A 14128-nucleotide genomic window follows, 5' to 3' on the forward strand; every position below is an offset into this window, starting at 1 on the left:
CTTTTATTATATTTAAAACATAATTACTAAGTTTAAAATTGTTTATTTGCATACTTTTGGTGATTTTAGTAAATATTTGTTTACGGATTCAAATAACCTAATAATAATATGATTAAAAGCATAATAATATAGTAAATCAAATATAATGAAATGTATTTTATATTTTAATCTTATAGCTGTTTAATGATAATCACATTAATATTTTATATGGTTTAAAATACATTTAAAATAAACTCATTATAATAAAATTATCTATGTAAAAACATGCAAATTTAAAAATAATAAAAATAAATTATATGTATACTTTTGCTCTTAGAATACGTGTGTCGGTGCATATTACATTTTCAGGGTGTTCAAAATCAAGAACTAATAAATTTTTATAACAGTATATTATATTATATATTATAAATTAGTTAGGTATTTAAAAGTATATAGTTATTTTGTTATTTCAATTATTTGAAATGTTTATTAAATAGTAAGCACTCATTTTTCAATAAAGAAAATAGTACTTTTTTTATAATAATTGTATATATTGATTCAATTTCATTATTTACATACTGGAATAAATTATGAATAAAGTTTGTTATCTCTACAAACATATAAATTTATATTATTATATTTAATATTTCATAATACGAGTTATTTCACATTTTTGTGATTAAATGAAAAACGATTTTTAATTGTTGAACCAAAAATTAAAAATAATGAATTTAGAAAAAAAATCCGGTTTTTCAATTTCATATTTTATTCTCGATAAATCGAGCTTTAATTATTATAAAAGATGAACTGATTTAATTATTTAACCTAACCTAACCTATGATAAATCATTGAATATACTCAATGTATATTATAGTATAATAGTATACTTGAATTCATAGGATAATGATAAGTGATTATAAACCTTAGCCCATTTTTATGACGAAATATTTTAACTTAAAAAGAATATTTTTAAGTACCTACTTTAAATTTTTTTATCAATATTATTATGCGCTTTAAATCGTATAAAAGACGAAAAACTACTAAGAATATTGTAATGGAAATCTGTTGGACTTTGTCCTTGGCGGGTGACAGTAGAAAATATTTAAGAAGATGACTATAAGTCGATTACTTATTTCTCGTAGGTAATATCATAACTTCCATAATATGTTATGAGATCTGCATTTCCTAATGTGTGTGTGTGGGAGAAAGAAATAAAAACCATATAATAAATTACAATGCGATATTTATCCAGCATGAGTCTATCCATAGGAGGGTCGAGTGATTTTGGAATACGATACCATTTGAAGTTCTTGGTCAGGGTCAACGTCCCAAAGTTAACGTTTTTTTTTTTTTTATATATAATTTATTATTATTATTTTTTTCGTATAGATATGAATACTCGTTCGGTTAGGTTAATTTATCGTTTATTAGACCGGTTCTTTGGAAGTGCATGTAAAGCGAGCCTACGCGCAAATATCAAGTAAATAACTTTGCGGTACGGGTAATATTTTTATTCAATGTTCTTAGTCGCCACAATGTTTTAAACTCGTGCAACGTTTAAACATGTCTACGTCCCCTTAAACCCATTAAATATAAATCCGATTATTGTGTTGTATATGTTGTATACATATTACATATTGGATGAATGTCAACATCATAATAATATTATAGGTACCGTGAGAATATCCGTACCTTTAAGAACCAATAATCATGTCATCAAACGGTTTTTTTTTTTGTTACATAGGTACCTACTTAATTTTTAATTGTCTGTTTCAATTGTTTCTTCAATTAAAATCTATTATTAATTTTGTCAAATATTACTCTGCGTAATGTTTATGCTATACAATACACAAATAACTGTGCTTATAAATTATAAAATAAATAATTTATATTAAAAAAAAAAAAAAATTGGTCATTATATATAATAATATGTGAAATATATGTTCATAAATTGTAGGTCTTATAAGAAAACAATTTAAAAATAAAAGCATTTATTAGAACTCACAATTATCAAAAACCAATTATAAAACTCTTCTTCTTGTGAACCTAATCTAATGATTTGATACGAATTAAATATCCTCTATATAACAATTAATATTAGGCAGTAATTAGTAAGTATTAATATGTGTATAGTATTATAAATTTAATTTAATAATATTATTAATAACTTAATCGTCATTATTAATTTATATAACGAAAAAAGCATTGAATCTTCGTACTTTGTAGTTAATTATTAGTTGTCATTAACATTTTTCAAAAAGTGTGGCTTAAAGTATAATGATAAGAATTAGTAAACTAACGCACTTTAATACCTAGTTCCTACATAAAAAGTACAAAAAAGTATATAAAGAATTAAATACATATTAAAAAAATTAATTTTTTAGACTGTAAAAAAAATATTATGTTATGTTATAAACAGTATAATAGTAGGTACTTAATGAATTTCATTCTAAACAAACGTAAAAATTTATTTACATCGGAAATAGTTTTTAAACCGATATTTTAAAAAAAAAATATTGTATCAATTTAAATTTTGTATTATTATAGTTTTTTTCTAATTTGATGTAGAAATATATTGTCGATTTGGATTCAAACTGATTTTTAAATTTGTAATCCTTAAACTAAACAATAAGAGATATAATGTAAAAGTTATATCATATCATGTCAAATATTACATTGTTAATTTAAATATTTTAATTCAGCCGACATATTATGACAACTAATAAGTGCTAATAACTATATTGCAATGTATAACACTTTTTCTTCTAATTTGCATAAGGGTATGCGTATAGCTTTATCTTATAGATGCTTATTAAAATTGTATTGTATCAATAGTTATAGGCACATGACAATTGCTTAATGACACTTTCGTGTGCCAGTCGTATTTATATAACGTAGTTAATATGTATACACTTTGTTCTATATTTTATTTAACTGAAGCTTGTGTGTAATTAATTGGATAGTACTTGACAACAATTAATAAGAATAATAAGATACTTAAATTATAATTTAGAAAGTTTTATAGCATAATATCCATCATTGTGGATCACATAACAATTAATCTCTTAATGGATGGATCAATTTCTATAACTGTTGAAATACTTGTAAAAAAATATATTACCGTTCATATCGTAATTGATTAACATTTTTTGTCATATTTATATTTATTCAGTGATTATTTAATTTATTACTAAAATGTACCTATATATTATATATGCTTTTAACCGATATAAAATAATAATGCACGATTAATTGTAACATTTTTAAAAATTTATTTATATTTATTAAGCATTAATTATGTGAATATTTCATATTATACATTTCAACTAATGTCAAGTGTAACAGTGATAATCAACGTTAGGTTTATAATTTGTTAAATATACCTACGTAAAATACACGAATGCTACATTCGATATTAAAATGTCTTAAAATATAAAATGTTTAATGATAAATGATTTTAATTGTAACTTTAATATGATTGATTAACAAAATATGATTAATAAATTGTATTCGACGAACTAGTTGAAACTATATAACAATTTTATTATATTAAAATAATGTTGTTTGTTATTACAATCGGGTTTTAGTAATATATTTATAAATAATTATATGTATATAAAATATATATATACCTATATATATGTATGTATAATTCAAACAGTTGTCGATTTTTACACTTTGATGGAGATCATGTCAAGAATCTATAATTTTTTTGTTTTTTTCCATACCTACCATAAGTCCTTAGCTTGGTTTTACCGGAGCGAATCGTTGGGCAATTACCTCAGTCCGATGGTAGGGAGTCGAACTCCTTTATAAGCCTTGCATGTAGACGTTCCTCGTACACTTCACTGAACTGGTCTTCTCAAGTCTGCAATCATGTTCAAGGTAAGCATTATTGTGGTCATTTTGGTGTTTTACGTACTTATAAAAAATATAACTATTGTTAAAATAATTAAATTCTTAAATACAATTGAATGTGATATCAATAAAATTATGGTATTTTTTACTTGTAACTTTTGGCCATTCAATACTTAATAATATTCGTAATATTAAAATTAAATTCAAACTATTTATTTAATGTATTATGGTTCATAAAAGAATAATAAGTTTAAAATAAATATAAAATGCTTTATTCCGATACATTAATTTACTATCTGTCTTTTTAAACTTAGATTTTACCTATTTTATCTAAGAACTTGCAAACAATTAAAAGTGTTAACATCAAATTAATCTAACTATAGCAACTATAATCATTAAACCTTTTTAATAATACATTGTATTCATTTTTTTTTTTTTTTTTAATATGCGTAGAATAATAATATATAGGTATACCTATATTATAATAAGTAGGTATACTAAGTACATTGAAATGATAGTAATACATTTTTTTTAGAATATAATTTTACATCATTAAACGTTTTATTAAGAAAATTAGTATTTAGGTACCTAGGTCAAATATTCATTAAGTAAATTTAATTCAAATCTTAAAATTCGCAAAATGTTGTCTAATGGTAGACGATATATTGCCTAGCTTTAATTGGGAGCATAGTGGCAATAACCTTTCTTAACCTCGAAATCTTAATCAGCTCAAGATTAATGCGTATAATAGGTAGGTATTAGTATAATATAATTTACGCCCAACTTGTATAATAATCATGACCATCCATTAATTTGCCATTTAGTTGTGTTAGAAAAAAAACTCGTTTCATTTTGTCAGATCAACGAACTACGATTCTGTGCAAATATACTAGTGCAGTAGTTCTTCGTGTCATTATTCGTTATTTATTTATTTGTATATAATGATAGGTTCTATGAGTAATACCATAATTAAATTACTCATATTATATTATTATAAGACTTAAAATAAATATAAGTCATACTTTAATGTGATAAATATTTGTAATCTTATAAAAACAAATATAAATTCGTATTCATTTTTCGAGTTTTCTCGTTAAAATTAATAATTTTTAAAATAAAATTCATATATTGTATTATTTATGTACTAAAAAAAAGTGTTGTTTACTGTATCCTATACAAATACCTATTATATTTTTATAGTTCACTATTAATATAATAAATTTTACTTTTAGAATCCTATATGTATATGAATAGATAAAAATATTTTGATATCATAAATACATTAATTTGAACTATGCTCCAGTTTAAAAATATTTTTCATAACTCATCAATACATTATGTCATTCTTATTGTAGTGGAACATTTTGCGAACAAGCGCATTATTATGATAGGTTATGACTCAAAATAGTTATATTAATTAACGTAGTTGCTACATGTTTCGAAATAATTTCTACATAGCTAATCTTGCTTTGACAAAATTATAGTTCGATATAGGTATTGTTAAAAAGATTTGTTTTCTATTCGATACATTGTTTGTCACCGTGTCCGGCACGAAAGAAGTGAAGGGAATCTAGGATGCCAAGTAGAGTATTCCACATGTAATTAAAGTCTTGCCTAACTAAGTTCTTTGTAATTATACTAAAGGTATCAGATACCAATAGGTAGTAGAAGCTAATGATATCGTTATAAATATACGTTAATTATAAGTCACTTAATACGCAATAACTAAAAATTAACTTGACATGAATTTAATGTTCTATGTCGGTATAATATATAGATATATACAATATACGAAACATTGCTGATACTTCTGAAATATTATATAGTTTGTTTATAGTCGACTAAACAAAAATATATATTTTAATATATTACAATATAATGATAAGCAATTTTATAGGTACCCTTATTGTCTCTCAAATATATTTTTAACATAGTTAAACGTTATAAAATAAAATAGTTAGGTTGTTATAATGGATGTATTATGTTATATAACTAGTAACTACGTAAACTATTCACGATGCTTTATGATTAATTTATTAATATTTTACAGTTTATTACTCTATCTTGCCTATTGGCAGTCAGTGTTCAGTGCAAGATCTCACAAAATCAGGCTGTGCCATACTATCCCCAACCGTATCCAGCAGTATATCCACAAGTATACCCCCAAGTTTACTCTGCGCAACCGAAATACAGCGTGCAACCCGCCTATGTAGCTGCCGCTTCATATCCAACTCCCGGAAGCTATAGACAAGTCTTTGTACCGTAAGTGTAATATTTTACAATACGAATAAAATAAAAGCATGATGTATTATTTATGTACAATTTATATAATTATATTTTATTTAATACCCAAATTTAAATAAAAAGAACACTGTATTTTGTATTTTGAATGTAGGTACTTAATAATTATATCCTGTAGCATTATTATTTTGTATAAATACCTATTAATTACAATACTCACTAGGTATCAATTAATTTAATATATTACATATAAATGTAAATAAATTGTGAAGTAATATTACATATAAAAAATAGACGTTTTCAAACATCAAAAAGATAAAAATAATATTCTTGAATTTTTATGATAAATATAGAAATTTATAAAAAAGTCAAATTAAATAAATTAAATTAAAATATTTTCTTTTTATAATTTTTTTTTTTCAACTAAATTTTTATATTACGTCATCTGTACAATTCTGAACAATAAGCTTAAGTGATAATAAGTATACAAAAAAAAAAAAAACAGACAGAAGAGACAGAGGGAAAAGGCCTTCCAACGGAGGTATTTCCACTTGATTATAAATTTAAAGTTTTGAACCTAAAAATAATAATAATAAAACATTAAAACATAATAGTTAGACTTATTATAATAATAAAAGATTATAGCTGAAGTGATACATTTTTCTTTTTATAATAAAATGTTTTTCTTGCCATTTTTAGAGCTAGTCCTGCCTACAATCCTTATTATTATGGATACGCTCCTTACCCAGCCTATTCTCAAGCTCAGCAGTACCCATATGCTTACGTTCAAAATGATGGAACCCAGCCCGCTGGAGCTCAACCTGGTTGGGGAGAATACTTGTCAAACAGTTTTTGGAGCTATGTACCAAACTTCCCTTATGTGACGTCTGGAGCTCAATCACCTACGGAAGCAGAAAGCGGCGCGTCTACTGCTACTGCTGCTGCAACCTCTGAATCTTCAGGTACGTCAATAAAATATAAAAAGTAAATAAAATACGAAATAATATATTTATATGCATGTATTTTTTTCATTTATAGCCGAAAACACAAATTCAGGAAAAGGTGACAAACCAGCTGAAGGATCCAAAACAGAACAACCTGCTAGTGACGAACAACCTTCTCAATCACCTTCTAAACAATTCGCAGCATATCCTTTACCATACTTCGCTCAACCCCAATTCTATGGACAAGCACCTTATCAACAAGCTGTCTATGATCCAGTTAAATTGAATGCAGCGAATAATGGCGCAGTTTCAAGTTTTCTTTTTCCCAGAAGTCAACTCCAATCTGTATTCCAACAGCCACAACCGGTAATTAAATATAATTATTGTTAAAAAATGCACAAGGCATTACTTACTATGCACAAATGTATCTTTAATTATGCTCTTAGATAAAAACGGTAAATAATAATAAAACAATTAATAAATTATAGTACATAACTTTATGCTATGGATGTATATCTAATTATGTTTTTATAAATTTAACATTAATACGTCTAAACCAATAAATTCAGTTTTTACAAAGGCTCAAATAAGTACTGAAATGTCTTTTTAAAATTTACTGTCTGTCTAAAAATTATACTATCATTTATTACCTATTATACAATATATTTATTAGATATGTAACTTTTATTGAAAATTTATTTTAATTTTAACAGTTTGCTGATCAAAAATACTACCAGGTCCCACAATCTAACCAAGGTACCGCAGCACAAGCTTACCAGAAATACTTGCAGTCCCAAAAACAAAACTTCCAGGGACAATACCAACTAGGACAATTCCAACATCAACAACAAGATCAACCGTTCCAACAACAAGCGGAATCATTCCAACAACAATATGAACAACAACCTCAGAAAGACGAATCTTCTGTTGTTGTAGATTCTAATGTAACCGGACTCCAAGTCAATTCTGAAGGCCAACAGCAACCACAATCTAAAGTAGCCACAGGTTCGAACTAATTTGGAGCTTTTACCCGACTGAATTATTTTATACAATATTCCAATTCATTTATAATTTTATAATTTTATTTTATATAATTAATGTTATTTAAAATCAATATACATATGGTAGTAACGTGAGCAAGTTCGATGCACATAATACTATTATTATGATATAGAAGCTGAGTTAAAATACAAATTTATTGTCAAATAATAAATATTTCGAAAATATCCTTGTATTTTAAAACTACTTTTTTTCAATGTGTAATACAAAACTATTGATTAATAAAAAAAAATGTATTTATTTTGCTTAAATAGTTTGAACCCTTTAACCAGTTTATATTTTTCATGCAATAATACTATGTCAATTATTCATGACATAATACAATAACATCAACATTGTTTTTAAAAATATGCTGAAAAATGCATACTGTTGCTCTGGGTCGTATACAGATTAAGTCATAGTTTAAATATATTTAACTATTGTTAACATTTAACATTTGAAAATGCGGGAAAGGAACAAAATAATATGACTATATTATGTAATACATTATTATATCATGCATAAATTACAATATAATATAATAGCTATATTTAAAACTTTTTAATTAAAAATTTGAAATTAAAATGTGTCTCGTATGTATATAATAGGTCCAACAATAGCAGTAGCTCAGCCACAGGGTATCGCGTTTGCCGGAATCGGCGGCCGAGCCGGAGCTGAACCTATAGGCACAGCGATTGTAGGGAAAAATGCTACAGCAATTGCAGGCCCCAGCGCTACTGCTATATCACTGGACGTAACGCCAACAATTAACTTAACACCAGTTCACAAGTTCACAACAGCCTATGTGGCAAAATATGCTCCTGAACTGGGAGTTTACAAAGTGGCTGAAATCAAAACATAGTAAAATTATTAATTTACATTTAGCACCTAAACACATTTGTGATAATAATTTTATATTAAAATTAAAATATTTTAATTGTATTTATAATTAAGGCCAATGAAATAAAATGCCAAAAATCTTGCCTGGTTTTATGATAATATAATATACATAATAAGTAATAATTCAAATATATATTTATATTTTTTTATTGATATTTATACGTAAATTACGTATTTATATAAAGACATTAATTGTTTATACATGAACTAGTATGGGATAATAATAATAATAATTACAATATTGTAATAATATTTATCAAGATAATTATAGCAATAATGATCTAAATATTTAAAATGATAATTATTATAGGAACAAAATATGTCAATCGATATTTATTTAAAGCAGTGGTCTCAAACTCAAATTGCAAACGGGTCATATATATATTTACATCAAAGGTTAGCGGGTAAAACCACTGTTTTTTTACTTATTTTAACACTAAATCTAAAAAAAAAAAAAATAAAAATGTTTGAAGAAATAATTATTCATTGCGGGCCACATCGAAAAGGCTCGCGGGCCACGTGTTAGAGACAACTGATTTAAAGCATATACTTTGTAATAATAATTTTTCCAAGTAAGTATTTGAATATTAAAAAAAAAAAAAACTTAATTATCTTAAATTGTTCAATCAAATCCTACACTTTTAACTATTGGATGATTTATGGAGAGTTTCTATTTGTGTTCTTCAAATATTGTCCACTTTTATCAAAATTGTGTATAATAGTTTATTGATATGTTAGACGTTCGTTAAGGTAGCTGTTTTATTCGATTTTTAATCACAATACTTGTGTTTTTATTAACCTTATAACCGATTGTTCTAATTTATTTTATTTACATGTTTAGTTATTCCTGTATTTTGCAACAAACAATTTCTGTTTTATTTTATCTATTAATTTTACATTTGTGAATGAGAAATGTTAAAAATAGTATAACAGGTAATAAGATAGCTAAATTAGCTTATTTTCCTGCCATTAAATTGACTACTAAGTCAATAAGCTTTTTTCAAAAATAACAATCGATAAAACAACCATAATAATGCATTATCAAATACAACCAAGATGGGATTTAAAAAATGTAAACAATTTGACAGAGTTTAAAAATCATACTTACAAAAATTATAACTATTTATGTTGACCACAAATAATTACATAGTGTTTAAATTATCCACAAGACTATATTATCTGAATAGAACATTGTGTAACGGAAATTAGTAATCATCTATACAATTATTCGCAATTATAGTTTTTAATAATTCATTTACAACAAATTTGGATGTCGGACAAAGATATTTTGTACTATAAATTGACACTCTGACCTCTGCTGACGAAGTACGCTATATGTTGATTATTATCTTGAACTTGAGTGCATGTCATTAATGGGTATGCAGTTTCGTGTAGCATAACACGTTAGACCAGATTATAGCATAGGCCTAAACTGCACACGGACTAATCGTGAATTTTATTTTAAAGATCGATGACCTTTGATATTATGTACAAGGATGGAAGGGAACTTTATAGCCCGGATTGAATCACAATAATACCAGTCTTCGTTACATAATCGCACTAGACACAACTGTGTTTTGAAAATAAATAGTCATGGTTCCAACAAAATTTTGGGTGAGTAAACATGAAAACAAATTTAAAAAATTTTATTATACATATTTAATTAATTTACATTATAGTATCAATTAAAATAACGTAATTCCTATGTTAAAATGTTATTATAAAGTATCAATTCAGCAATTGTATATGCTGTATATGCTGTTTATTGTATATTGTAAATACAATAGACTTTGTTAATTCATTATTTAAAATAGGTCTATTATTATATTTTTTTAAATTAATAAACAAGTAATAAATTCTTATTAATAATGTGTTAAATATTTTTGAATAATAAAACATCTTATCATTTTCGTTTTAACGATTTAATTTTTAATTTCTTAATAATTGTAAAATAAATTACTAATTGTGAGTTATTAAACCTATTGATTTATGAATAATTGTTAACTTTACATTTCGCAATATTTTATTTGTGTATCTGTAATCTGTATATTGTAATATGTATAAAACATGTTTAGAAATTTATCGTTACTTATTATTGAAAATGATAATCATAAATCACTGATGTTATTATTAAATATGTCATAATTTTTTATTGGATATTAGGTATCCATTTAAATTGTATTTTGTACACATTTTTTTAACATTTGAAGTTATTGGTATTTGATTAAAACCTTTACTTAAAAACAAAAATATCCATAAAATAATAAATAATTAGTACAATAATGTAAATAGTATATTATACTTTATTTTTTTATACAGTAAATATCCAAAGATTCACAAAAACAAAAGCCCAAACAAATTGTATACCTACTGTATTAATGCTCTAAATGCAATTTTCGATATTCTAATTGTTCTAGATGTATATGGTGTTATACAGATTATACTTGTTAAAACTATGTAATGAATAATATGTTTTAAAAACCTACCAAAAGAGTTAATAAATAAAATAAAATATTTTTTTATTTATTTTAATTAATACTACATACATTTCAATCAATTTAATCATCTTTATAGAATATTTTAAAAATAAAATATACTAACTATAGTTTACGCCTCGAAATATGGTATATGAGTAAATCTTATTTGATTTATGGAATCCTACTTTTTCTAGACAGAGATTTTGGTATATAATAAATAGTTATTAAAAAAAATTAATATATAATATAGCTATTTTACATTGGTATTTTCTTTTTGCAATAATGATGCTTATCAGATATCAATTGAAATTCATAACTAATAGGGTACCATTAAATGCATAATAATAATTTATTACATACTTACATTTTGTTATTAATTATTTCCAATTAAAAATATTCTAAAATATTAATGTAATATATTATATATTTTACTAAAATCTTATACCTATATTTGAATGAAATTTTAATTGTTTATTATTTATTTATTTTATTTATTTATCTATTTTTTTTTTGTGCCGTTTTACGACAACGTCTAATATTATGCACTCCGATGTAATAGGTATTGCATTTATAACGTATTATTATTGTGTATAATATAACTATTTTTACCTCAACGTGTGTTGACCCTAAACCATATTACAAAAAAATTAAGTAATGTAATAATGTAAATACAATTTTCTCACCATATTTAATAAATTGAATCTTCGTGAAACACCTTCTTATATATTCAAATAAAAATTTTATTATTACAATACAAAGAAACTCTTATAATAATATCTTGATAACACTAAATATAAAATACAATTAAACAAACGGTAATCATGTTTACTAATTACATACTTTTTTTTATACATATACTTTTAGATTATTGTGGTTTTGGTAGTGTGTTACGAACAATCCAGCATCGCAAACCACGTCAATGTACTCAACAAAAACGATCCTGGCAGATCAAGGTGAACGTCATTATTATTACACGTGTATATAATTGACTGACTATATAACTATAAATCTTACGAGTGAAAAAACATCTATTTTTTCGGCTTGTTGATTAGAAATTTCGAAAAAAATTAATTATAAACTTAAGACATACACGTGGATTATATTAACGTATTATAAAAAGAGTAAATCAGGTCTTATGAGCTTGCATCAAACATTCAAACCTAAATTCGATGTCCAAGAATTGGGATGATTAATTTAATCGAATTAATAATTAATTAAATGTTGTATTAATTTTCAGACCAAAAAAATCGGTTGATACAGAAATTTATGTAGCTCTTCCGCCGGAAAACATTAAGACTGGGAAGCAAGACAACCCTCCAACGTTGATACGCTTGGATCCAAATTCTCCAAATAAATTCAAGGGCAAGTTCCCTACGCCAATCGAACGTTTTATACAACGCATACAGAACTATTTTTCAGTGTACAATCCACCGGAGTACTTAAATGACTTGAGACCTGGTATTAATAATCCAGAAAACGACGGATATCAATTAGACTCGTCGAACAACACACAAGTAATACTACCATGTAACGGTACGAGCACCATAGTGATCATTCCTGTACCATTAGAAAATGAAAATATTTCTACCGACCAAAATTATTCAAACAATTCAGACAAACCTGAGGCTTACGTAGTGCCGACGACACCAAAATCAAATTGCCCAGAAGATGTGACTACAGAAAAGCCTAAGTGTCCGGAAGTGACCACTCCAAAGCCTAACTGTCCAGAAGTGACAACTCCAAAACCTAACTGTCCAGAAGTGACAACTCCAAAACCTAACTGTCCTGAAGTGACCACTCCAAAACCAAAGTGTCCAGAAATTACAACACCAAAACCAAACTGTCCGGAAGTTACCACTCCAAAGCCTAACTGTCCGGAAGTGACCACTCCAAAGCCTAATTGTCCAGAAGTGACAACTCCAAAACCTAACTGTCCAGAAGTGACAACTCCAAAACCTAACTGTCCGGAAGTTACCACTCCAAAACCAAAGTGTCCAGAAATTACAACACCAAAACCTAACTGTCCTGAAGTTACTACTCCGAAACCCAAATGTCCGGAAGTAACCACTCCAAAACCTAAATGTCCTGAAGTATCGACTCAAAAACCATCTTATCCCCCCAAACAAAATTCAACAGCAAGTGACCCTAAACCTATATCTGGATACGGGCCGACTGAAGTTCCTTCTCTGAACTTAGTAGCTCAGCCCGTTCTTGGCTCTACTGTTCTTTATTTTTACAAACAGCCTACAACCTCACCACCGTATAATCCACCAGCTTATAACCCGCCTGCATATTACATACCCAATACTCAGTCACCTTACGAAGAAAACACCCGAAGACCCAAGCCACCTATCTTACGTCTAAAACAATTATTATTCCCACGTCTATATGCAGCTTTTCATCCTGACGAGTGATGACTAATAGACATTGTATTATAATCAAGACAAAATACATATACATATATATATATATAATATAATACATACTATATTTATACGAACGAGTTAGTAACACACATGAATAATGATAATTTTGTATTTAATAACCTCTTAAATGTATTTTAAATTATTATTTATTTATACTATAGATATCTATTATATCAATAACGGTAAATACTTGACGATTTCACAAACACTATGTAAGTACCAATAACACTATAATATAATAAATTAATGTCAAATGTTTATTCGT

At 26.0% G+C, this 14128-nt stretch overlaps 2 protein-coding genes across 2 annotated transcripts; both read left to right on the plus strand.

The window, feature by feature from the left end:
* Window positions 1–3708: 3708 nt before the first annotated feature.
* On the plus strand, window positions 3709–8321 carry LOC114125125 (adhesive plaque matrix protein-like). Its single transcript, XM_050202709.1, has 5 exons — window positions 3709–3864; window positions 5888–6099; window positions 6778–7040; window positions 7117–7388; window positions 7736–8321. Exons 1-5 carry the CDS (start codon window positions 3856–3858, stop codon window positions 8036–8038), a joined length of 1059 nt encoding a protein of 352 aa, XP_050058666.1. The 5' UTR covers window positions 3709–3855; the 3' UTR covers window positions 8039–8321.
* A 2096-nt stretch (window positions 8322–10417) lies between these two features.
* On the plus strand, window positions 10418–14074 carry LOC114125134 (uncharacterized). The gene is made up of 3 exons (XM_027988649.2): window positions 10418–10574; window positions 12302–12390; window positions 12675–14074. Exons 1-3 carry the CDS (start codon window positions 10554–10556, stop codon window positions 13849–13851), a joined length of 1287 nt encoding a protein of 428 aa, XP_027844450.1. The 5' UTR covers window positions 10418–10553; the 3' UTR covers window positions 13852–14074.
* Window positions 14075–14128: the final 54 nt, after the last annotated feature.

This window comes from Aphis gossypii, chromosome 3, assembly GCF_020184175.1.
Source record: "Aphis gossypii isolate Hap1 chromosome 3, ASM2018417v2, whole genome shotgun sequence".
Taxonomy (NCBI): Eukaryota; Metazoa; Arthropoda; class Insecta; order Hemiptera; family Aphididae; genus Aphis; species Aphis gossypii.